General features: G+C 40.2%; 1 protein-coding gene across 3 annotated transcripts in view; it reads left to right on the top strand.

Moving 5' to 3' along the window:
- Window positions 1–27,484, top strand: part of TTC8 (tetratricopeptide repeat domain 8) — a 120,516-nt gene that overhangs the window by 35,159 nt on the left and 57,873 nt on the right. For all 3 annotated transcript variants that reach the window (XM_033953210.1, XM_033953209.1, XM_033953212.1), the window contains exons 4-8: window positions 4,578–4,737; window positions 12,212–12,301; window positions 22,092–22,136; window positions 23,393–23,478; window positions 23,795–23,882. In XM_033953210.1, the coding sequence (XP_033809101.1) occupies window positions 4,578–4,737; window positions 12,212–12,301; window positions 22,092–22,136; window positions 23,393–23,478; window positions 23,795–23,882 (469 nt within the window). The remainder of the gene's footprint in view (window positions 1–4,577; window positions 4,738–12,211; window positions 12,302–22,091; window positions 22,137–23,392; window positions 23,479–23,794; window positions 23,883–27,484) is intronic.

Here is a 27,484-nt window from a genome sequence, read left to right as displayed (position 1 = left end):
TTTTTTCTAAATAATGACGCCCAAATGATGAGAGAGATCACTGGAGAAGGACATCATTTTTGGGAAGATCAAAGGAACTAAGCAAAGAGGGTGACCTGCAATTAGATGGCTGGACACATTGAAAACAACCATGGGGATGACGCTGGAGGACCTTTCTAGACTAGTATAAAACCGATTTCTTTTTAGATCCGCAATTCATCAAGTCACTAGGACTCGAACACCATTTTTTGTTATGGAAGCTTCGGATGATCAGACCTTATTTCACTTTCGATGCATTTAGACTTTTGGTCCAATCCTTAGTTTTAAGTACTCTAGACTATTGTAACCTGATAAATTTAGCTACAAATAAAAAGAACATCAAAAGGATACAGATCATCCAAAATACAGCCATTAGATTGATATTCAACTTAAATAAATTCAGTCATATTTCAGAATACAATACTACCGACGTTTACACTGGCTGCAGATAGAGGCCAGAGTACTTGGTTGCTTGTGTTATAAGATAATAAATAGTCTGATTCCAATTTATCTTCCTGATCATTTTAAGTTTGCAGGTACCTTGCATTCTGTTCGAGGCCCTAGATCAGTGTTCTTCAACCGGTGGTCCTGCGGACCAGTGCCAGTCTGCAAAAATTTCCTGCCGGTTCGTGAAGAATTTGTGTCCCCTGTAAGCGGTCCCCTCCATGCAGTTACCTCGACCGATGGACACCGTCTTCCTTCCAGCTTGGCTGCTCCTTATCTTCAGCACCAGCTGCAATTGTTTGCTGGGACAGCACACAGTGGCTCTTGCACGCTGCACATGGCTGTCCCGGAACTGAAACCGGGTCTGGAGCGTGCAAGAGCCACTTCGCGCTGTCCCAGCAAACAAGTGCGACTGGCGCTGAAGATAAGAAACAGCCAAGCTGGAAAGAAGATGGTGTCTGATGGTTGAGGTAACTGCCTGGGATAATCGGCTCTGACATCGGAGGGAAGCCCTCCAGTCGGCTTCAGCGGGGCCTGGTTTGAGGGTTGGGGGACTTACTATATGAGGTCATCTGATTTGCTTTATTCCTTGATTGCTGGCAGGGCAGTGACTAGTTGAATTTTAATAATGTCTTATCTCATGGACTGGACTCAGGGGCAGTTGCAAGAACGAGGGGAGCTGCCAGTCCTGCTCCGGCTTTGGCAGAAGGGGGCATGCCCAGCTAGATGGCCCTGAATAAGTAAGGGAGAGAAGGGATAATGTGGGACAAAGGGAGAAAAGAGGAGGGGAGGAGTGCGTTGGGACATGGGAGGGGCATGAATTTGGGACAAAGGTTGGAAGGCAGGGAAGGAAGACATGAACTCTGGACACAGAAGGAAGGGAGGAGGCATGAACTGGGACACAAGGAAGGGGATAGAAAGGGAGAATTGTTGGGGATGAGTATGTAAGTGAGAGGGAAAGATGGTGCACATGGGGAAAGGAAGAAAGAGGAAAATTGTTGGGCATAGAGAGAGAGGAGTGAGGTAGAGATACATGGGGAAGAGAAGGATGAGAGGGAGAAATGTTGGATATGGTGGTTGAGAGGGAACAGAGGGACAGATGGAAGGGGAGGAATGTTGGACATAGTGATGGAGGGAGAGGTGTGGCATGGTGCTGGAGAGGGGTGAAAGAAGGAAAGATGTTGGGCATGGGGCTGGTGGCAATAGTGAAAAATGCTGCACATTATCAAGGGAAAAATGTTGGACGGGATAGGGACTGAGCTGTGGGAATGGGGGAGAGACGGGGTTTTTTATTTCAGTCTTAGTAGTTGGTCCGGTCCACAAAATAATTCTTTTATTTCCGCCGATCCATAGGGGTAAAAAGTTTGAAGAACCACCATATCCATTATTTTACTCAAATAATAGGAAATAGGTATCTATATTTCCATTCAAGTTTCATCATGGTGCTTTGCCGTCTCATATTTTAAAGATTCACTCATTATAATTAGCAGTGATCCACACGTCTCTTCATAATGGACATGTCTGATTTTAGCGTTTGAATTTTAGTACTATGGGTTTGGTCTTTTCTGGTTTCCCTTCTGTAGTTTTCTTTTCGTCTGGAGTCTTTTGAGTTTAGAATTACATTTTATGACATATTTTTGTGGTTATAATTGTATGACATGTCTAAATCGGCTTGTCAATATTAAGGTTACAGTTATCCATTCTTTTTATTATTTTTTGTCCCCTCATACAGTGGCATACCAGGAGTGGGGGGTGCAGACCGGGTGCCGGCCCTAGGAGGGTGCACAGCCGGCCGGATCCGGAACCTCCCGAGCTGTTCTAAATGGCAACTGCACCTCAGCGTGGCTGCTGTACTTATTCCGAAGCAGAGTTGGCAGCCACACTGAAGTGCAGGAAGGTCCCGCGATGACTGCATCCACTGCCTCTGCCTCCAGAAGATGTAAGTGACGTCTGCTGGCCCACCCCTTCTGATGTCACTTACATCTTCCGGAGGCAGAAGCAGTTATCATGCGACCTTGCTGGTTTGGAGGGAGAGAGGAGCATAGAAGGATGGTGGAGGGAGAGAAAGGGGGTCAGGGTGGTATGGAAGGGTGGTGGAGGGAGAGGAAGGGGGTCAGGGTGGTATGGAAAGGTAGTGGACGGAGAGAAAGAGGTCATGGTGGTATGGAAGGGTGCTGGAAGAAGAGAAAGGGGCAGGGTGAAATGGAAGGGTGGTGGAGTGAAAGAAAGGGGGCAGATGCTGATGGATTTGATGTGCAGAAACAGGAGAGAGAGAAATAAGGGGGAAGGATACTGAATTAAATTGGGTTGGAGGTAAAGAAAGGGAGCAAATGCTGATGCAATTGGTGTGCAGGGAAAGGATACTGGGTAGAATTGGATTGGAGGGAAAGAAAGGGGGCAGATGCTCATGGAATTGGTGTGCAGGGAATGGATACTGGATGGAATTGGGTTGGAGGGAAAGAAAGGGGGCAGATGCTGATGGAAGGGGGGAAGTGAGAGGAGAGAGTGAAATGCCAGACCATGGGGGTGTGGGAGAGGGAAGGGAAGGAAAGGAGAAGAGAGAGATGCCAGATCATTGGAAGAGGGAAGGGAAGAAGATGGATGCCAGACCAATGGGGGTGAAAGGAGAGATGGAAGAGGGAGGCATAAAGTTTCTGGAAGGGGAATAGAAGGAGAGAAGATGCCATATAGAAGGGGCAGAGAAAGGGTAGACAGTGGATGAAAGGAAGAGAGTGACAAGAAGATGAGGAAAGCAGAAACCAGAGAAGATAAAGGTGGAAAAACATTTCTATTTATTTATTGCTTTAGGAGACATGTGTCATTGTTACTGTGGTGTTGCATTGTATGCAGAGTCCAGCTTCTTGGTGGTTCAATTTAACCTTTGTCTACGTATTTCTATTTTATCCTCCCTTTTAAAAAACTGTAGAGCGTTTTTTAGTGCCGGCCGTGGTAGTAACAGCTCTGATGCTCAGAATTCTATGAGAGTCTGAGCTGTTACCACCATGGCTAAAAACCACACGACAGCTTTGTAAAAGGGGGAGGGGATAGTTTGTGATTACATATTCCATACTAGGTGAAGGTGTTTTCTGTGTTCTGTGTGTTCGAAAGACACGGTTTTCAGTTAGGATTGACTGTGTAGGATTGATCTGTACTAGTCTGGCTTGTTTAGTTTTACAATGGGTGTATTGATGTACTGCTCACTGCAGTATGTAAGATGCTGCTTTTTTCTAGATACACTCTTCTGTGACGTGTGGATTGTTACTAAAAATCATGTTTTTCATACAGATCAAGTTTATTAGTATTTGATGAATCGCTTAATCGGTTTGCTAAGCGATGTACAAAATTATAAAAGATAGTTAAATTACAAAAAGACAAACCAAATGACATAATTTGTAAAGACGAGACAAACTTGAGTTGTGAGGAAAGTGCTAAGATAGTTTGTTTAACTACATCAGTTAACATGGATGTTTAAGCAAATACAAGAATTCATATGCTATAATGTTATTGTTTTGGTTAAATAAAACTATTTAAATTGTTGTTAAGGTAATGATTATTTTTCTCCTGTCAATAAACTACAGCAGAAATGTTAATTGGGGATAGTTCACCTTGCAATAATTTCATAATTATATATCTATGCATTTCTAGTAGTATAACCAAATCAGTAATTTTTGATATAACTGTAAAACTAATCTGAAAAGTTATTTTTCAAAAACTGAAACCTTCATCTGGTTATAAATATTAAGATTATACCAGCAATAATGAGCCTTTATGTAGAAACCCATGATTTAAATCAAGTCATTCCTGGCATTAAAACTCTGCCATTTGTTGCTCCAGCAGCCCAATGAACTTACTGGACTGTGCTTATACTACAGTTTTCTGATAGTCCTATCAGGTTATCTGAACCTAGCATAGTATTGTTTTGAGTGTGAACTATTCACCAATAGGGAAATTGAATTTCCTAACTTTGAATCATTGAAGCAGAATGATTATAAATGTTAAATATAAATCTTAGAGCAAATACACTTTTATATATTTTGTTCTCTGCGCTAGACATTTTTATGGCCTATTGTCTTTTTTGAACTGTTTTCAGTGTGACACTGGTTTGTTCTCTGCAGACCTATAACTCAATCAGGAAGACCCCTAACTGGGTTTGTGCGTCCCAGTACCCAATCTGGACGACCAGGCACTATGGAACAAGCCATTAGAACTCCAAGAACTGCCCACACTGCTCGCCCTGTTACCAGTGTATCTGGAAGATTTATCAGGCTGGGAACAGTAAGCAAATATGGCAATGCTACTACAAAAATGATTTTGTGGTTTAATTTGATACCTACAAAGCCAAAAACAATCTAAGCAGACGAAGAGGTAGTTTTTCAAACTGTTTTCTTCCACAGGTATATAGCCATTCGCATATGGAAATTTGACAATTGCTCCTCTAAATGCTAAATTATGGTCTTGCTCCTTTAATTTTCATTTAAGTGATAATATAAAACTGGGCCCTATCTACTTCGAGAGCAGGAGAGGGATATATGGACCGGGTCTGAAGTAGTCTTCTGCTTTTCTCTTCACATATTTAAGTGTTAGACTGGGTCTTTGTGAGGGTGTGTCTGAAGGCTCATCCTTTGGTTTGTGTGAGGGTGCGTCTGTGCAGGGCTTCTTATTGACAAAAAAAGTGCCTCTGCTAGGTTTTGCAAGTATTTGGGAGCGTCCTCCAGTCAGAGGACATTCTAGGGTCAGAGACAAAAGTTCAGGAACACCTGGGACTTCCTAGAAACAACAATGATGCCAGGACAGCGTCCATTGACCAGCAGGTAGAGATAGAAAAACACAGAAGTGTGCCCTGGTTTATGATTTATTAAAATTTCCTTTACTGCTAGACTTGAACAGATCACAGCTGTTTATCAGTCTTTTAAGAAAATATATAATCAGACTGTGAAAAGTAACTCCATTTATAATAGGAAAGATAAATACATCCATTCAGAGTCAAACAATAACAATCTAACCAAACTTTGACGATGCACTGCATTCTCTATTCAAGCACTAAATGGGAAAATTCACCCATTGCCCCTTACCTGCTAGATTAAATGCTAATGTAAAGATATAACTTTTTAACAAAGATTTAAACTTCTTAAATGAGCATTTGCTACAAATAATATTGGTAACCTATTCCATAAAATTGACACCAGCCATAAAATACCCCATCTGGTGTAGCTTTCCATCATATTTCGCTCATGGTAAAACAATCTATGTGTAAGAGCTGATATTAACACCCTTCCTGTAGTATAAAGTACTATCAATGTAATATAAGGAGGTTCCCTATCGTATAAAGCCTTATAAAGTTTTCATTCTAAACTGAAACTTACATCATCATCTATGAGACAAACTTGGTTCTTTTTATTACATAGAGCTTTTTGGACCCCTACACGTTTGCAAAAATTAGACAGTTCTAAGTCCAATAAATGCTGGCACTGTAATCTGGAACCAGGGACATTAGATCACTTGCTATATCATTGTCCCTACATTAAAAGTTTTTGGAATTCAATTTGGCCACAAATTAATAAATTAATGGAAATCATATAGCAATATCATATGATACAGTATTATTTGGAATGATGATGAGGAAAAAAAATCAAATTTCACCAGAAAATAACAAGCTTTTATTAATTATGACAGGGGTTGCCATTCAGCATATAACCAATAATTGGAAGAATTATAATAACCTAAATTATACATTTTGGTGGAATACAATATGTCATATATTTAAAATGGAAAGAACAATAGCAATACAAAGAGGGACATATACTAAATTCATAAAAATATGGGGGCCATTGACAAAATATTGCAATGAATAAATAGTAGAATTTTTCTTCTTCTTTTCTTCTTTTAAATATCTTCTTTGTGACACACATAGAGGGAGGGCAGTAAAAATAATTTTACATAATAGACTATAATATGATATACAATATGTAATGTATGATTGAAAAGTAATAGAAGGGTGGGGGGAGGGAGGGGGGATAAAATACATTTAGAATATAATGTATTAGATATAAAAGTGATATTGTGTATATATCAATTGTATTTTAATATTTTGTACACTTTATGTAAAATTTGAAAATAAAAAATAATATAGAAAAAAAAAAAAGAAACTTACATTGTGTGAGTAACCAATGATAGCACAAATAAGAGACGTGACATGCTCTTAGCTATGAAGATTCCTAATTGTTGAATAGCTGTATTTTGTAGGATCCATTTCTTGTGCAACAGGGCTGGATGTCTTGACCATTGGGTTAAACCTTCATTAATCACAAAGGTTGTAGAGAGCTCACTGTTTTGTTTTTGTGCTCCTTCCAGCACTTTAGGATGAGCTCAACCCCTTCAGTCTTATTCTCTACAAGTGAGGAGTAGAGAGTCTTTCTGTTCTGCTGGAGTTTAAATGTCGTTATTTTGGAGGGATTTTATTATCTGGTCAGAGGCTTTCGGTGCTGCAGAGGATCCTAGTCACCCCAGGGCATCTCTAGCTGTGAGAAAATACATACTCTTAGGGCTGAGGTCTGTAGCCCACAGGCACATGCCTCACGTGATTCCCGTGTAGCCAGTCTGTATCAGTAGTTCTCAGAGCTCAGGGAATATTCTTGCTCAGGTTCATCCAAAGTGAGCTTGAACACAGACTGAGTGGTTCCCTTGGCTGTTTAATCCAGGATTGGTGCTGACTCTGGGGATCTGAGGACATGTCTGGAACTGGATGACAGTCCGAAGAAACAAGTTATCTGTTGAACTCCAGACTTGTCTGAGGCAGAAATCTTCTTTCTTGTACAATCCCTTTGGAGGCTAAATTGGTAGGATCTTGCATCCTCTTTAGCCTCAGCTGCAGGGCTAATAAAACTTGTTCCCTCCCCTCTAGGCTATCTGCCTGGTAGCTTCCTGTCATGCTCAGTTTGTCGAAAAGCCACTTATATCCAGTGCAAATAGGAAACAGAAAAAGAGAAGAGGGTAGGGGAACTCCTACTACCAGTCAATTCTGCTCATGAGAACATCAAACACAAAAAACCATGGCCAAAAAGGCCAAGTTTTATATATAAGAAATAGAAATGTGAACATGTACAAATTGCAAAACAGATAAATCCACCTAAAGTAGACACAACCTGAAATTCAGATGGGGCCCCACCCAGGAACCCCGGCAACCCTTGAACCCAACTTAAGGGAACATATGAAATTCTTAGTGAGTCTGGTCAAAGACAGGAATCCAACTTTCCAGGAACTGAAGAGGCAATCTGCGAATCGGACAAAACAGATGGGCGGAAGTTCAGCCTCCAGAGGAGATTTACAAGAAGGAAGATTAGCAGAAGTAAGAAACCTAATCTTTCATTCTTGTACAATCCCTCTGGAGGCTGAACTGGTGGGATGTATCAAAGCAGTCCCAATACTCAAGGGGGGGGCTCATTGAGCTCGCCGCCAGAACGAATCCCACCAGTTCAGCCTCCAGAGGAGACTTACAAGAAGGAAGATTAGCAGAGGTAAGAAACCTGATCTTTCACTCCCCTCTGATCAGAGGTTTCCCTATGCAGGCAGCCAAGCACAGCAGCATTGCACAGTGAGTAAGGCCTATGGGAAAAATTGGGGGGAGAGGGGGTCCTTAAAAGTAATTCTTAAAGGTTTCTGTGGTTAGGGTCAGGTCCCCCACTTCCCAAAATCCCTTCCCTGCATTTTTTGAGTTTGCATTTTTTTTTTCTTCACAGGCTGTTTTAGGTACCAGAATCACTATTATGACAACCATCTTGGATTTCCAATCCAGATTTGTGTTTTAATAGCCTCCATCTACCTCAATACCCCTCATTTTTGTCAGAAAACAGTATAGATGGACTCCTCAGGTGGAGATACTTTGGATTCATGCCAGAGGATGTCTGTCTGAAGGGGTCATTATTCTATGTGCCATGCTGCATGTGAGGGGGTTGGTAGTTTTGAGCTTCACCTCCCCTTATGCTTCTGGTAGCTTAGATGCTTAGCTGGAGCGTTTTCTGGCCCAGAAATTCCAGTAGGTGCCGTAAAAAGTGGACTTGGTATCCCCAGTGAAGCGCAGCTGCAGGCCAGTGGACAAATACTAGAGGCAAGTGCAGGAGATCTTGCCAGGAACCCCTGGACAACCTGGGAAGTGGTTTGCTTCCGAATTCATACACATGATGTATGAAGCCTTTTTAAGTTTCAAAAAAAGTTCCAAGAAGTGGGGTGGGGATTTCTTGGTTTTCTAGGGAAAAGAGTCCCAGTTTTTCCAATATGCTGAGAGATTGGAAAAACTGGGACTCTTTTCCCTAGAAAAGAGAAGATTAAGAGGGGATATGATAGAGACTTACAAGATCATGAAGGGCATAGAGAGAGTAGAGAGGGACAGATTCTTCAAACTTTCAGAGAATAAAAAAACAAGAGGGCATTCGGAAAAGTTGAAAGGAGGCAAATTCAAAACTAATGCTAGGAAGTTCTTCTTTACACAACGGGTGGTGGACACCTGGAATACAATTCCAGAGGAAGTTATAGGGCAGAGTACAGTACTGGGGTTTAAGAAAGGTTTGGACAAATTCCTGCTGGAAAAGGGGATAGAGGGGTATAGATAGAAATTTACTGCACAGGTCCTGAACCTGTTGGGCCGCCGCGTGAGCGGACTGCTGGGCGCGATGGACCTCGGGTCTGACCCAGCGGAGGCATTTCTTATGTTCTTATGTTCTTATGTTCTTTGAGAATAACAGTGTGGGGAGGGGGGAGGTTATTATATATTTGTCTTGAGTTGAATGTTATTGAATAGAGAAGGGGAGGGATATGAAATTTGAAATTGAATTTTGTATAATATTAAGTGATGTATGTAAGACCAAATGGATGTTATATACTGTTTCACTTATTGTGAGTGTTAAAATGAATAAAGAATTATTAAAAAAAAAAAGTTTCAAAAGATGACCTAACCCTGTGGAGGTCTCAGTGGAGGTAGCATTGGGGGTTTTAGCGAAAGGAGTCACGCAGAGGTCACGGGGCCCCACACTGGTTTACTCAGAGTCCATGTTTTTAATTCCCCATTCAGAATCCTCAGCTTGTAGAGATTCAGCATCCCAGCTTTGGGGGGGGGGGTTATGCGCTGACCTTGATCAGGTGACAGCCCTGGATCTTGGAGATGACCCGAGGGTGTGAAGGTTGTTCAAACACTCCGGCCTACAAAGCTTAATTGTGGAGGTGCTCCACGAATTAAAGTTGGAACTGCCTCAAGCCTCCATGACTCAGTGCTTGCTCATTAGCAGCACTAAGGAATGGGATACCTGTTTTCCTTCGCATCCAGAGATCACTAAGATGTTAACAGATCACTGGGATGTTTCTGAGGGGCCTTTAGGTGTAGCTAAGTCCATGGCTAAGCTCTTATTTGATGGGGGAGTAGTCCTCAAGTACTCACAGGACTGCAGGATCGACTTTGTCCTCAAAAAAAAATTTGAGGCTGCTGCACTGGGACTGAAAGCAGCAGCAGTGGCATTTTATGTTTTCCAGGCTCTCAGCTAAGCCATGCTCCGGATCTGGACCGGACAGCAGCACTAATCCCCAGTTCCTCTTGGAGGGGGATGGCTATGTTGCAGATGCTCTCTATGACCCTTTCAGGGTCCTGAGCAAGATATCTGCTCATGCCATCTCCGCCCGCAATGGAGTGGACAGGAGACTTGGCTTCTAAGGTAACCCTGAGCAAACTCCCCTTTCAAGGGCAGTTGCTCTTTGGCAAAGGCCTGGACAATCGCATGACTAGTGTGGTAGATCATAAGCCAAAATTCCCACCAGATAGTAGAGCCTGTAATGTGAGTGGATCCAGCAGGGGAAATTTTCATGGCTCTAGATGGTTTTCCAGTATTTGGAAATTTCTGCCATATTCCAACCCTTCAACAATATTGCTTACAAAAATGCTAAAAAGAACAAGCCCAAGAGCTGAATCTTGAGGCACACCTCTAGTAACATCCCTTTCCTTCATTTCATAAGGAGGACATTAGTGTGGAATTTCAGTCCATAAAGTACTTGGATGTATGGAGAGCCCTGATGCAGTATATGGAAGCAAGAAATTAATTTTGTAAATCTATTTGTCCTGCTTGAGAAGAGTAGAAAGGCTGAGGTGGTGTTGGTCAAAGAAGCTGATTTTGTCAGATTACCTCCTGGCAGGGAAACAGCTTCCCTCATTGCTAAGGATGCATTCTTTGAGAAGGGCTGCTATATCTTGGGCAGAACTTAGAGCTGTCTCTTTGCTGGATATTTGTAGAACAGCAATATGGTGTTCATTGCCCACCTTTTTCCAAGTTTTATAGAATAGATGTTGCTGCTAGGCAACAAATACTGGGAGCAAGGATCCCTGATTTCCTCCCTTCGTGAAGACTGCTTTATGTCCCTTGTGCCTTAAAGTGGTCTGGTTAGGGAAGGAGAAATTAAGGCTTACCTGCTAATTTTCTTTTCTTTAGTCTTACTAGATCAGTGTTTTTCAACCACCGGTCCATGGACCAGTGCCGGTCCGCAGAAATTTCCTGCCAGTCCACAGGGCCAGCACGTGTATCAGGCCCAAAACAGTGTTCTTCAACCGCTGGTCCACGGTGCGATCGATGCGGCGTTATCTTTGAGCCAGCTCCCTCTTCCTAACTGATTCAGTGCACAAAGTCACGGGCAGTGGCTCCTTCGGGCATCCTGCGCCTGAACCTGAAGCCTTCTCTCTGACGTTGTAACATCAGAGGAAAGGCTTTCAGATGAGGCACGGGACGTGCAAGGTGCAATTAGTACTATTATGGAAGCGGGGTCTGGGGTGGAGATTGGGTAGAGATGGGCGGGGTCTGGCCCATGACTTAGCCCCGTGTTCTTCAACCGCCGGTCCACAGAATAATTCTTTTATTTCTGCCGGTCCATAGGTGTAAAAAGGTTGGAAAACAGTGTACTAGATAGTCCAACTTCCCACCCTGATTTAAAAATTATATTTCTTCCTCTTCACTTTAATAAATAAATTTGATGAGCTCTTCAATGAAGAATGGACTTAGAATTTCTTAGCTGGATTTCCCACTGCTTTGTTTTCAGAATATTGAAGTGCTAGAACTGTAGACTAGCCTTATCCAATCGGTTACACATCTATGGTTTTTCCATCGCCACCTCCTAATTGATAGACATAATACCCACATCTCTTAGACTAGTCTGGTGAGACTAAAGGAAAGAGAATTAGCAGGTAAGCCTTAATTTCTCCTGCACTGTAAAAGAAGACATTTGAGGCAGGCAAGATGAAAAATTTTCTTTTAAGGGTAACAGGTGGTACAATCTCTATCATGGAAGGGTTTTAGGACCTAAGTGGCCAGGAAGGTTTACTATATACAATTATTTGAGGTCCCTTCCGGCCCTATATTTCTGTGACTCCATTTTACAAGACTTGAATGTTTTAATTCTAATTTTTTAAATTTCATTTCATATAATCTAAGGTGAAACCTTTCGGTGCATTTCATGTGTGTGCTTGTGTATTCTTATAGTCTATATTTATATTTTTACTACTGTAGATATTTTAGGCTCCTTTTACAAAGGCGCGCGACTTTTCATCACGCGCTAACCCCCGCACTGGCCAAAAACTACCGCCTGCTCAAGAGGAGGCAGTAGCGGCTAGCGCGTCCGGCGGTTTAATGCACGCTATTACGCGTGTTAAACCGCTAGCGCGCCTTTGTAAAAGGAGCCCTTTGTTGTCTTCTTTCAATAGATGTTATATTTTTTTCCATAGGCTTCAATGCTTACAAATCCAGACGGACCTTTCATTAATCTGTCTAGACTGAACTTAGCAAAATATGCTCAAAAACCAAACTTGGCAAAGGTATGTACTTCCTGTGTTTATGCATTTTCATTTTTTTTCACTCACAAACTGTTTTGGTCTTAGGCACACAATGAATTTTGAGTTATAACAGTGAACAGCGAGTCCTGGTACAGCAAATGCGACAAAGCTCATTCAATTTCTATGGGCTTTGTAGCATTTGGTGCGCTGGGACTCACTACTTTGACTTTGCAAAAGGTGCCCTTAATTTATGCCAGGTCAAGCAGGCAGCATATTCTTACAGATGGGTGACGTCATCCACGGAGCCTGGTACGGACAGTCCTAAAATGTGGTATCCTTTAACTCTTCAGAAGTCTCAAAACGGCCTGTACCGCACAAGCGTGAGTTCTTCCCGCTCAATGTTGGCTCGCAGGACCATCAGTTTTTCATCTTTTACAGAGCTAAAATAGTTCTGTTTTGGAGTGTCTCCAAAAGCACAGTTTTTCCTCCTAAATTTTTGCCTTCCTGTTGTTTTTATCTTGTTATTTCTTCATACTTCTTCTTCTTTAAGACTCTAGTGATACATTGTTGAATTTTTATTATTTTCATTTTTGGGGCTTTAAGGCGCCTCTTGACGTTTCTTGTCCTCTTGGCCTCAGTGCATCAATCTTCTAGAGCAGGGGTCTCAAAGTCCCTCCTTGAGGGCTGCAATCCAGTCGGGTTTTCAGGATTTCCCCAATGAATATGCATGAGATCTATGTGCATGCACTGCTTCCAATGCATATTCATTGGGGAAATCCTGAAAACCCGACTGGATTGCGGCCCTCAAGGAGGGACTTTAAGATCCCAGTTCTAGAGCTATGAGCAATTCACAATGCTTTTCAGACCTTTTAGGATCGCCTTCTCAACCAAATAGTACTGATATGGACAGGCAATCAAGTATCCATGTACTATGTAAACAATTAAAGGGGTACAGGGTCTCACCCACTTTGCTAAGAAGCAATATAGATCTGGAATTGGGCAAGTCCGCAAAACATTTTTCTCAAGGCAGGCAAACAAAATACTCTGGCAAACAGACTGAGCAGATTCCTTCAACCTCATGAGTGGTCACTCAGCTTAACATTCTCCTCTTTGTTTTCCATTCCTGTCCTGCTAATTCCTAACATTCTATTTGCTTTTTAGCTGCCGCCGCACGTTGAGCTTAGGGTTTCAAAGTATCCTCAACGATGACACCTAGCTCCTTTTCCTGGGCATTGACTACTAACGTGGAATCCTGCATCACGTAGCTATGGTTCAGGTTCCTCTTTCCTACATGCATCACTTTGCACTTGCTCACATTAAGCGTCATGTGCCATTTTCTAGTCTCACAAGATCCAAGTTTCCAAGTTTATTAAATAATTTGATTAATCGCCTATTACAATTTCTAGGCGATGTACAATTTCTTAAATAATCAAGTACAGGTAACAAATCAAACAAACAAAAGTCATGTCAAATTAAAATCACAAATATAAACATTCCTATACATAGTTTAACCTATACATATAATATCAAAACAAAGGGAAAATTATTAATGGATTACAATCAATATTTAGTTTAAATATATTTAGGGAAAAAACAGTAGGAGGGGAAACAAATATAGTTTGTAATAAAATATAAGATAAAAGGAGACAGAATCTTTAAGTTTATTCACTAAAAGCATCTATAAAAAGAAAACTCTTAAGTTTGGTCTTGAATTTATCCAAATTCTTTTCCTCTCTAATAAATAATGGGAGGTCATTCCAAGACTGGGGAGCGGTTATTGAGAAAATAGTGTGACGCCTCGTATTGATAACTTTTAATGAAGGAATGGCCAACAGGTGTTGGTCTTGTGATCTCAACTGTCTTGAGGTAAAATAAGGAATTAGGACTCTAAAAATAAAAGCAGGGGTTTTAAATAATAATGATTTGAAGGTAAGCAAGCATAGTTTGAATAAAATACGGTGTGCAACTGGGAGCCAATGTGCCTTTTTAAGTAATGGGGAGACGTGGTCAAATATTTTGGCTTTATAGATAATTTTAATAGAGGCGTTCTGGATAATTTGAAGACGTCTGATTTCTGATCCTCTTGCAATTTTTCGCAGTCCTCTTGCGATTTAATAACTTTGAACAATTTTGTGTCATCAGCAAATTTAATTATCTCACTAGTTATTCCCATCTCTAGATCATTGATAAATATGTTAAAAAGCAGTGGTCCCAGCACAAACCCCTGGGGAACCCCACTATTTAACCACCAAAAATATATACATCTCACATAAGAACATAAGAACATAAGCAGTGCCTCTGCCGGTCAGACCATAGGTCCATCCTGCCCAGCAGTCCGCTCCCGCGGTGGCCCAAACAGGTCACGACCTGTCTGAATCACTAGAAGGGGCTCCCTTGCCACCTTGGTATCTCGTTTAAGTCCTGCCTTCCTATCGAAGTCCTAGCCCTCCAGTCTTGCACATGCACGACCTGGTTGGTTTATACTCATTACCTGGTTAACATTCTATACTTGTGTTACATCCCAGCTCCTCCCTCAGTATCCCACGATCCCTTTATCCGTCAGGAATCTGTCCAATCCCTGTTTGAATCCTTGGACCGTGGACATCCCAGCTCCTCCCTCAGTATCCCATGATCCCTTTATCCGTCAGGAATCTGTCCAATCCCTGTTTGAATCCTTGGACCGTACTCTGCTTGATCACTTCCTCCGGTAGCGCATTCCAAGTGTCCACGACCCTTTGGGTGAAGAAAAACTTTCTTGCATTCATTTTGAACCTATCTCCCTTCAGTTTCTCCGAATGCCCCCTCGTACCTGTTGTCCCCTTCAGCCTGAAGAATCTGTCCCTATCCACCCTCTCTATGCCCCTCATGATCTTGAAGGTCTCTATCATATCTCCCCTGAGCCTCCTTTTCTCCAGAGAGAAGAGCCCCAGCCTTTCCAGCCTTTCCAACCTTTATCAAAAACTTCTAAGAGAAACTCTTAACTGCTTAATGTGTTTTCATTAATTAATGAAAACACATTAAGCAGTTAAGAGTTTCTCATAGCAGAACAACGTTCCCGAGTGATTCTGTTCAAAATTTCTTTAAAGTTTTTGAGAGAGGTTTTTCGTGAGAACCCCACTATTTACCCTTCTCCATTCAGATTATTGACCATTTAAACCTACTCTGTGTTTTTCAACAAGTTTTTAATCCATAATAATCCTATCTCATGGCATTGTAATTTCCTCACAAGTTTTCATGAGATACTTTGTCAAATGCCTTTTGAAATCTAAATACACAATATCAACCAGCTCACCTTTATTCGCATATTCATTCACCCATTCATAGAAATGCAGTATATTGGCGAGACAAAATTTCCCATGACTAAATCCATGTTGGTTTTCTCTCCATCCTCGCTTGTGTATATGTTCTGTCATTTTGTTCTTTACACTTCCCCTTCCAAATTCGCGGATTTAGTTATTCGCAATTTTTTTTTTTTTGGGGGGGAAGCTTTGTTTTGGACCTTCCCTGCCTCCCTTCCGCCTTCCCCCTGGTATCCCGGCCTTACCTGGTAGTCTATCAGGCTTTCGGGGCAGGAGCAATCTTCTTACACTTCTGCCCCTTGCATATCGCCAATAGGAAATGGCTGCCGTGAGCTCCCATCGTAGTCTCGAGAGACTACAGGAGCTCATGGCAGCCATTTCCTATTGGCAATCTGCATGGGGCAGGAGCGTAGGAAGATCGCTCCTGCCCCGAAAGCCCGCTAGACCACCAGGTAAGGCCGGCACAGGCTGCCCAGCCCAGAGAGGAATGATTTTCACTCTGCCCGGCCCGACACCAAAGCAGAAAAAGATGAGACCGAAGCACCCGCACTGGCCCCTGCAAACACACATGGAAGGAGACGATCAGAGGCGAAGACCACCAGGTAAGGTCCGGGGGTAGGTCAGAGCCGGCACAAAGTTTATTCATGATTTTTCACACTTCGCGGTCCAGCTCTGTCCCGAACCCCCCCGAATACTGAGGGAGAAGTGTATAATAGTGTCTACCATTTTGCCTGGCACTGACGTCAGACTCACCAGTCTATAATTTCCTGGATCACCTCTGGAACCCTTTTTAAAAATCGACATCATGTTGGCCACCCTCTAGTCTTCCGGTGCAATGCTGGATTTTAGAGAAAAATTGCAAATCAGCACATAGGTTAAATATTTAAAAGGATTTAACTAAGTATGAGAGCACCTGCCTGGTTCAGTCAAGCTGCCTAGCCCAAACCCATATATTCAGTGGCACTTACTCAGCCTGCGCTTTCTGAGAGGCGCAGGATTGAGAAAGAGCTGTTTTGATCTTAATTGATCAATAGTTCTTTTGGCAAACTCAGTCTAAACTTAACATTGGATATAATTTGACAACCCCTGAGACAGGAGGTTTCCCGTCAAAACATGGTACTGTTGGGTTTCTTGAATGAACAAAAAACTTAACCCAATAACAAGGAAAAAGTGAATAGTGCAACAAAATTTCCTCCTATAGATGACAAATACACTGGGAGATCACTACCGAGAATAAATAAATAGTGATAATAGGTTAAATTAATTAATGAAATTGTGATGGATCCTCAGTTTACACAATTCGCAATCAGGACCAGCCTGTAATATGGAGTTGAGAGAGTGTAACATCCCTGGACCCATTGTGAATTTTGTGAAAAAGGTGCCAAAACACATCATTCATCAATTGTAATCTCTCCAGTGTATTGTGTGCAATAAAAATTGCTACAAAATCCAAAATGGTAATATTCAACTTTCAAAGTTTTGTCCTCCTCCAATATTGAAACAGTTATATAAGATGTGTCCAACTTTAAAGAACTAAAGAGTACTTATCTCACAATCGCTGACAGTCCGTTTGTTCCTGCCTCAATATTCTCCATGCCAATCAAATTGAAAAGCTCTACAGGGCTCCGTTTCGGAGGATCTCAACCTCCTTCGTCTGGAGCTAAAGCACAGACCTCCGATTCAGAAGGGAACTGCGTTGTAAGAAGTTGATTTCCAAAAGGAAAATGGCGCTTCGGGTTTTTTGAATGTACATGAGATGCTATCATATCAGGCAGCATTAAGGGGTAAAGATCTGGAACAATTGCATCTGCTTACTAACACTTATAGGGAATTTAGGAGACACCTCAAAACATATCTGTTCCTGATGTACTTAGGTAGCTGATTTGTTTAATCTTATTACACAATAATTGATCTTTACGGCTCTTAGTTACTAGTTCTTAATCTTTGTAAGTTTTACTTAATTTGTAGCATTTTTAAACTATTATAGAACTTTACGGTCCTGCGGTATATAAAATTATTATTAATAAACATTGATATTGAACACTAACCCAGGAGGAAAGTCATCTTTACTACCCTACTCTCATTGCTGCACACCACTGCAATATCTGGGTAGACCACTATGACATTATCCAAGGCAAAGTCTGGACAGAGCCAGGATTTACCTGATTAGTGCCAATTTTCAGTCTATTAACAGGGTTAGTCCCTTTAAAAAGGTTGCCGGGTATTATTCATGGACTGATTTGAATATTGGCTGGTACTCGGATAACTTTCCACAGCTGCCGATGATCTGCATATTCAGTGATGGAGGCCTGGATTAGGTCAGGCATTGAATATTCGGGTCAAATTCAACCAGCTGCAGTCAGTGTCTTTGAAAATTCTGGCTGCTGCCAGATGAATGTGGGAGGAATAATTTATAAAATATGTACATATTTCACTCATGTACATTTTACACTTGCATTTTGGCAGGTTTTGTGAGGCTTTATTTATTTATTTATTATTAACAGGTGCCTGTCTGGCCTCCCAACTCAGGCCATCTCTTATTAAATTATCCTCCATGAGTATATTTAAAAGGAAATGCCTTTTGGAATTCGATCTGGGATCAAATAAATTCTTTATTAGAAAATCCTGTAGCGTTAACTTATGATACTGTGATATTTGGCATGTCTATGAGGAAAAAGAGTCGGATATCGGCAAGTAATAACAAACTTTTATTGATTATGACAGGAGTTGCCATTCAATATATTACTAACAATTGGAAAGATCACAGCAGACTTAACTTTAATTTTTGGTGGAATTCGCTATGTCATTTATATAAAATGGAACGTTCAATAGCGGTACAAAAAGGAAATTATAAAAGTTTTATTAAAATATGGGAGCCATTAACATTGTTTTGTAATGAATAAACACCATTTTTCTTTTGAAGATAAATTATTTAAGGAGGGGTGGGGGGAGGGGTTGTTTGGATAAAATGTTGAAATTTAATAATAGGGATGGAGGGTGGGTTATGGGTTTATATATATATACAATTGTTATTATCTTGATGGATTTATCAAGTGTTGTTTTTGAGCCTATGTATGATTTTTCTTGTACACTTGTTGAATGATTAAAAAGGAATAAAGAATTAAAATTAAAAAAAAGGAAATGCCTTTAGAGATACATCTTGTTATATATAGGGGTGCAGTATTTGTAAAGCCTTTGCAGTAAATGCAAGGGGTATTCCATGCCTTACCAATTCTACGCCATGATTTCTTTCCACTTCTCCTGACCCTTTTATAAGAAACAGTCCTGTAGTGGTTTCATAATGATGCCAGCAATTAATTCCACTGTTTTAGACAGAGGTAAATATTGAAAGACTCACTGAGTGGCCAGCATAACTCTCATTTTACCGCTTATGTTTAGGCAACTATTCAGCTGAACCTAACCAATTTGATTTAATCTAGCTGGTCAAAATTTGATTCGCTAGATTAACTACAGCTAAGCTAATCTTTGCAAAAAGTAAATTTGACCACAAGTATAGTATGTCAGGTGTAACTCTGGGAAAGACCGAACAGGAAAAGGACCTGGGTGTACTGATAGATAGGACCCTGAAACCATCGGCGCAATGTGCGGCGAAGAAAGCAAATAGAATGCTAGGCATGATAAATAAGGGGATTACGAGTAGATCAGAGAAAGTTATAATACCGTTCTACAGAGCCATGGTCAGACCGCACCTGGAATACTGCATCCAGCATTGGTCTCCATACCTAAAGAAGGATATAAAACTGCTAGAGAGGGTGCAGAGAAGAGCAACGAAGCTAGTGAAAGGTATGGAGACTACGAGGAACGACTTAGGAGACTGGGGTTGTTCTCCCTTGAGAAGAGGAGACTGCGAGGGGATCTGATCGAGGCTTTCAAAATACTGAAAGGATTTGACAAAATAGAGCAGGGGAAGCAGTTATTTACAATGTCCGATGTGACACGGACAAGAAGACATACACTGAAGCTGAGGGGAGACAGGTCCAGGACGAATATCAGGAAGTTCTGTTTCACGCAGCAAGTGGTGGACACCTGGAATGCTCTCCCAGAGGAAGTAATTGCAGAATCCACCGTTCTAGGTTTTAAGAGTAAACTAGATGGCACATCTCCTTAAGAGTGGCATAGAGTGATACGGGGAAGGGTAAATTAGATACACATCTCCCTTGAGAAGCATACGGTGATATGGGGACTAAAACTAGGCCAGGGTACACCTGGTGGGGCCTCCTCATGTGCGGATCACCGGACTTGATGGACCCAGGGTCTGATCCGGAGATGGCAATTCTTATGTTCTTATATGTCTCCCCGCTTCTGTCCAAACTTCACTGGCATCTACTTAAGTCTAACCAAGAAAAGCCTTCAAAGACTTCAACGGATTCAGAATACCGCGGCTAAGCTAATCTATGCAAAAAGTAAATTTGACCATGTCTCCCCGCTTCTGTCCAAACTTCACTGGCTTCCAGTAATCTCCAGGGTTCACTTTATTTTTTTTTTTCAAAGTCTTTATTCATTTTTCAACTTACATCAAGTACACATTATTACATCATTTAAATTTATACACATCATTTGAACTTCTTCCAATTATTATCTTAAAATACGTAAATTTATTCCCTCCCCATCCACCCTTCCCACAAATATTTTAATCATAAATTCCACCCCTTCCCCATATTATAAATGTACTTTCAGTGGAAAATGGCGTCTAATCATTGCAATAAGTTGTTAATGGCCTCCATATCTTTTTAAAATTATTATTATTTCCTTTTTGTATGGCAATTGTTCTTCCCATTTTGTAAATATGGCACAGCGAATTCCACCAGAAAGTTCACCAGGGTTCACTTTAAATGCGCCTGCCTAACTTTTAAGATCCTTCCTCCCCTTATTCTTGGAATTCCTTGAACCCTGATACCACCAGATCCACCCAAAAATTCAAATTGTCCTTCCCCTCGTTAAAAGATGTATTCTATGCAAGAAAACTAGGGACATCCCTCTCCTTTAGAATCACAGAGCTCTGGAATAACCTTACTATCCCACTTTGGAATCTGGGCTCCCTCCAACTATTCCAAAAATATCTGAAAACTTGGCTATTCTCAAAAATGTAATACTTCCTCCCTATTTCATCTTTATACTAAGTTCCTGTAACCCTTACTTTGGAGTTCCTTCTTTATACTAGTTCCTGTAAACTGTGCCGAGCTCTACGATTGTGGAGATGATGCGGTATACAAACTTAAGGTTTAGTTTACTTTAGTTTAAGCTTAGCTTAGCAGTAGTCACTTGTTAAGCATCTTAAAACTGTTCATCATTTGCTCCTCCTCTGACCTAGCCCTACTTGCATGTCTAATTTGGAAAACAGTACCTATGGTCTTTACACGGTCTGGAGTCAGGAAGAGTATGGGTATTTAGGGTTTTTTTTGTAGAGGGTAGATGGTGTATAAGTACTAAGGGTTATACAATGAAATTACTAAGTAGTACATTTAAAACAAATTGGAGAAAACATGAATTTAAGCTCTGGAGTTTTGCTAGAGAATGATGTCAAAGCAGTTAGCGTAGTTGGGTTTAAAAAGGTTTGGGGCACATTTCCTAAAAGATAAGTCCATAAACCATTATTAATGTAATGTAATTTCGAAAGTGCTATATAATGTCGCTGTCTGTATACAGTCTCTTCCCTTGTAAACCGCTTAGAACTGTTTGTGGTATGGCGGTATATCAAAATAAAGTTGTTATTATTATTATTAAGCTGGACTTCAGGACAATCCACTGCTTATACCTGAAATAAGCAGCATGAAATTTATTTTACTCTTTTGGATTCTTGCTAGGTAGTTGTGACCTGGATTACACACTGTTAGAAACAAGATACTGGGCTTGATGCTCTTATTGTCTTTCCCAGTATGGCAATGAGAAGGGGATTTTAGTATGGCGTGATGGAATTTACCTTGAAAGAATAACAAGGCTCCCAGTGTGTAATCCTTATTATCCACTGCTGCACTGTCTCCTGGTGGAGGCACATGTGCTATTCAAATTTTCATGCATCTGCTGGTTTGGGGATATGCACCAAATTACCTTTTATCGCATTTTGTGTTATATAGTCCAACAAGGATAACTAGGAATTCTAGTTTATTTGCTTATCCAAAAATTATTGGGTTGCAGATATAAGACTTTTTTTTGATAGGACTCGCATTTCAAGCAAGTAAGCATCGGTCCTGGTGGGGTAATTGTATTGGTGGAGTTATGCTGTCTTATGGTGCATTTCGAAAAGTAATCAAGTCAACGTTGTTTGACAAATTTATTTCCTAAATGAGGATATTACTGTTAACTAAAATCTTACATTGAATATTTTAGGAAACTTGTTGTATGTTAATGAATTGTATTTCACTGATTGTCCAGCCTTCTTCTGTGTAAGCCGCCTAGAAATTGTTTGATTATGGCGGTATAAAAGAATAAAGTTATGTTATATTATGTTATGTTCTTTCTGGTTGTGTCTGTGTCATTTTCTTATGACCTTGTTTAATATCTTCTTTTCACAGAGCCTGTTTGAATACATTTTCCACCATGAAAATGACCTCAAAAATGTAAGGCCCAATTTCAAAATATGTTTTGTTCTTGTTGTGGGTTTTGCTTTATTATTTTTATTACTTCCTGATGAATATAACAAGTAAACTTTAATCATCAATATGTACAATTTAGAGAAATCTGTCCTCTGTTAAGCACAATGTACAATCCCCAACCAGAACATAATGTCCGTCTTATCCCATCTCTTAGCACCCTTTATTGGGTTGGGTTGTTTTTTTTTTTTTTTAATATAACACTTAGGAAGTATGACCAATTATAAATTCTAACACAGTGTCTCTCAAACTGTGTGCCCTGAAGAGATTCCAGAATTTTACTTTATTTTGTAAAATTCCCTTCATAAGTATGCATTAGAATAGATGACATGTACGTCACAAACATAAGAATCTGTCAATGTTATGAGTATCTGTGTTCGTAAGGATACAACCGCCCAAACAAGCATCATTCTTAGACGTGATTGGTCCTTGAAACTAACAGCAAGAAATTTTATTTTTATTTTTATTTTTTTATGCAGTAGTTATCCTAACTTGAACAACAAAGCAATCAAGGCTTTGTTACTGTTTGGATCTTCTTATCTTTGCGAACTAGGATTTTCAGTTCTAATGAAATTAAATTTTAAAAAAATAGAACAACGGCAGATGGTGGGTGATAAAATGTGTGTTTGCTTGTCAACTATCAAGCTGTGTTTTGAGTTAGTTTGCACTCAAAAACAAGCACATCCATCTCATTGATTAGCAATGCTATTCTTTGTACTTTAGGTTCACCATTGTTACAATTACCCATACATAGCTTAAAGAACTTTAAATAAATAACTCTCAAATTTAATTTTTTTGTTGGTTTTGCAATTTTAGAATTTCAATTATAATGTGCCGTGAAAAACATTTGCTTTGTTTAGTGTGCCGGAACTAAAAAAGTTTGAGAGACATTGTCTTAACAAGACATACCCAATTCCACCAGCAATGGAAAGAAAAGTTGGCATTATCCTTTCAGCTAGTAATTTATCATCTTCAATGCTAAGGAAGGTAGAAAATCCAGCAGAAGAGAGTCCTCAGATGACAATTTATCCTTTAATACAGTGGACTTTCAGATTATTATGTTAAGGGATAAAGCCACCTTAATTTATAAATCGAGGAGACTATTCTAAAAATAGAAAAAAAATGAACATTGATACAATAACTCTGTCTAGTCTGCTTTAACAAATAAATAGATAAAAACCTGAAATTTTAGCATAAATTGTGTATTTTGCTTAAATTATAAGGCTTTGGATTTAGCAGCTCTCGCAACAGAGTACGCTCAATTCAAGGACTGGTGGTGGAAAGTGCAGCTTGGGAAATGTTACTACAGGTAAGGGGAGAATTTTTAAATTCTTGCTTTTGTTGTGACTCATCTTTCCTTGCCCTTCACTGTGACTGCTTGTGTGGTGGCAGTCTTGGATCAAAGAGTATGCTAGATTGTTCACAATTATTCCTTCTCAGATCCTAATGACAAGTGTTTTAGTTTATGGACTGTGATCAGATTAAACTCAGCACCCTCCTGTGCCAGCAGAGCTAGAATGCACAATTGTTAATCCCTTAGATAGGACAATATAATTCAACTATACAGGCCAGAAAGCTTGTCTTTTTTTCTATTCTTTTCATCTTCCATTTCATTGTTTCTGCAGGTTAGGATTGTACCGGGAAGCTGAAAAGCAGTTTAAATCATCCCTCTGCAATCAAGATATGGTAGATACGTTCCTTTATTTGGCAAAAGTAAGTGAAAAATGACAGTGCTAGTTGCACTGAATTGTCTTTCTTAGAGCAGTGATTCTAAAACTGATTTATTCACAGGAACTAGCAGCCATTTGTACTGATAGCTTCTTAGTGAATGCTTCGCTCAAAATGTCTCCATGTCAAGAATTATCTTAACAGAGCATGCTGATCTAGTCTTACTAAGATTCCAGATCAGTGATGGTGGCTACTAATTTTAAGATGTTAAATGGATTGAATTGCTTTTTAGCAAAGTTTTTTTTTTTTTCTGTTTAAGTTTTTTTATTGATTTTTTTTCATTTAACAACAAGTGTCATAAATTTTCATACAATTATCTTAATAATACACTTGATATTTCTATAATGTATTTTATACATAACATTTCTTATCTTATATTTCTTATGATTTTATATATCATATAACTGTAATTATTTTTCTTAGCAAAGTTTTAATCTAGGGAAAGTGAAGCTAATTTTCATCCCTGGGTAGGAAGGAAAAAGATTTGATTCTTGGTGATCAGATTATTATCCCAGGACAAGCAGGCAGCATATTCTCGCATGTGGATAATGTCATCCACTGTGCCCGGTATGGACAGTGCAAAAAGTGTACTGTCGCTATACATTTTTTGAAGGTCTCGAGAATTCCCATACCACGCAAGTGCCGGTGACTTCCTGCCTGACGTTGGCTTGCGGAGCCATCAGTTCTCAGTTTTCCACGGAGCTGAGAAGCTGCTGTCTTTTGGAGTCAGTCCAAAAGCACAATCAAACTTAATTTATGAGCCTTACCAATAATTATTTTTGTCATTATTTTTACTTTTTCTTTTTTTCAACTTCTCTTTTTGTATAAATTTTAACTTTTCCCAGTTTTTATTTTTGGGCCTTCTGCCTCTACCAAGCCTGTTTTTAGGCTAGGAGCATCGAGCCTTTTTTGGGTTCAAATTTACTCGATCTCTCAGTACCATTGAGTCCTTTGATCTTGCGTTGGCAGTCTTCCCCTCCATGTCAAAGCCTTCCATTGGCTTTAAGCGGTGCACTCAATGCAACAGGACCATTCTGTCACTGATCCACATAAATAGTATCTTCAGTGCCTTGGTCCTGCTCACTGTCGAGACTCTTGTCAGCGCTGCTCTACACTTTAAAAAAGGTGACTGAAGGCTAGACAGCTTCAGTTTGGAATCACCATCGGGAGCTTTGAGGATGTCCACTACGTCCAATGCCAAGCCACAAAGACTATCTTCTAATCTAATCTAATCTTCCATTTGTGAGTTGCACAAACCTATACAAGCTCAAGGCAACAGATCAAAGAAGAAGTGGGAAAGTAGAGGGGGGGCATGGAGAAGCAAGGGGAGGGGCCTAGAATTCAGCACCGATGACGTCCTTGCCGCTACCACCATCGGGAACACCTGGTAAAAAGACTAAGAAGCATAAGTATGCTTTTCTTTCCAGGCATGCATCAGTATCATCTCAAGTGTCCATACTAGTGCTGCCTGATTCAAATCAATTCTCCGATTCACTTTGGGTGAATCGATTTGAATCGGTTTGCTATTGAAAAAAATTGGTCTTACCGATTCGTTGGCCCCCTTGCCTCCGCTGCTTTTGCCTGGCCAGGGAGGAGAGGAGAGAGTCTTGCTGCCCCGATCTGCACCAGAGACCTGTTCGGGCTTTCTCTCTGCCACCGGAGTCCTTGCTTCTGATGTAACTTCCGGTTTTGCAAACCCTGTGAAGGTTGCAAATATAATTACTGCTGAATTTTCAGCCATAGTGGCTCCTATTCATGCAGAGAGAGAAGCTTAAGGAGGTGCCCCAGTCCTGCTGGCTTATTAAAGTTATCCTAATTGCTGTTGTCATTTAGCTCCCCCTCTGTGGAGCTTTTAAAGCATAATGGAAAGAGCCAGTGCACATGTCCTTGCTCCACAGGGTGAACTTAATGTTCCTTATTAGAGAAGAAAAAGACCTTACTTTGCAAATGAGCTGCAAGGACCCTTTGATCCTGGTGAGCTGATTCCTGGCATTTCTGACTTGGATGCTTTTCAAACAAGACAGATGCTGCATATATTAGAGATGGATTAATAATTTATTTATTGATGCACCTGTTTTGAAATGAAATAATAGATTATCTCTGACATATTAATGCCACCTGCTAGTTCTCTGCTTATAAAAAGCAGTTTCTTAACTAATTGAAGGACAATATATCACATCAGACTATGGGTAATGGTATTTGTCACCTGCAGTAAAAAAACAAAACTTTATTTCTGTACTCATTTGTTTAGAAACAAGGGTGAGCAAATAAATTATAAATAATACATTTTTATTATCTTAGGATTCATGTTGAGTCTCACTTTCCTATATTCAGGTAAACTAATGGGACAACCACACTCTTCTATTTAAAATATAGCCCATCTGCATGAACAACTTTGTGATTCTCATCTTAGTCAGGGGCCTGAGCTATAACTGGTCCTAAACCAAATTCTAGTGTAATGTGTCTAGTAGTCCTGAATGCTATGGTTATGTATTTGAACCCGCAAGTTGCTTGCAGAATGTTGTTCCTGTCCCATCAGTTTTTTTTCTGCAAGCAAGTTGCTCAGAAGTGTTTCTGCTCTGCTCTTTGGTTTTATTATTTTCTGGTAATTTTTCTTCATGATCGGTCGGAGGCTCGGTGCCCAGAGGTTCACACTTGTTGGGACCTCTGCCTGTGAGAAGATGCAGACTCGCACTGCAAAAGTCTGCTGCTTTCAGGATCAGCCCTTGGGGACACCTAGCTAGCCAGCCTGCTTTTGCATTTTTTGGAGCTCATGGGTCATCTCCTGTGTAGCTGTTCAAATTACCACCCAATTGCCAACCTCCCCTTCATCGCAAAAATTACAGAAAAATAATATTCAATCAACTTTCCAAATTCGTCAAAAAAACTAACGTGTTGCATCCCAACCAGACAGGACTTAGAGCTAATCACTCCACAGAACATTCATTAATCAGATTAACAACTACAATTTTATACCATATCGAACATCGGAAATCAGTATTATTAATTTCTCTTGACTTTTCTGCCATATTCGACACAATTGATCACTCACTCCTCATACAATGACTGAAAACTTTAGGAATCAGATTTAGCATTAGATTGATTCATTTCCTATTTTTCGGAGTTCGGATTGTTCACCTAAAGCAGTGTCTCTCAAATTGTGTGCCATGGCACAGTGGTGTGCCTCAAAGAAATTCCAGGTGTGCCACAAGAGATTCCAGAATTTTACTTTAGTTTTAAAAATTCCCTTTATAAGTATACACTAGAATAGATGACATGTGCGTCGCTTACGCAAGTCTGTCAACGTTATGAGCATCTGTGCGTAAAGATACAACCGCCCTAACAGGCATCATTCTTTGATGTGATTGGTCCTTGAAAACTTAACGGCAAATAATTTTAGTTTTAGTTTTTATGCAGTAGTTATCCTAATTTGAGCAACAAAGCAATGAAGGCTTTGTTACCATTTGGATCATCTTATCTTTGCGAACTTGGATTTTCAGCTGTGACAGAAATTAAATTTTAAAAAGAGAATGATTGCAGATGGTGGATGATGAAATGTGTGTTTCCTTGTCAACTATCGAGCATCG

Source organism: Geotrypetes seraphini, chromosome 7 (genome assembly GCF_902459505.1).
Source record: "Geotrypetes seraphini chromosome 7, aGeoSer1.1, whole genome shotgun sequence".
Classification (NCBI taxonomy): Eukaryota; Metazoa; Chordata; class Amphibia; order Gymnophiona; family Dermophiidae; genus Geotrypetes; species Geotrypetes seraphini.
The sequence above is the reverse complement of the archived record's forward strand: the minus strand, read 5'-3'. Positions and strand labels throughout refer to the sequence as shown.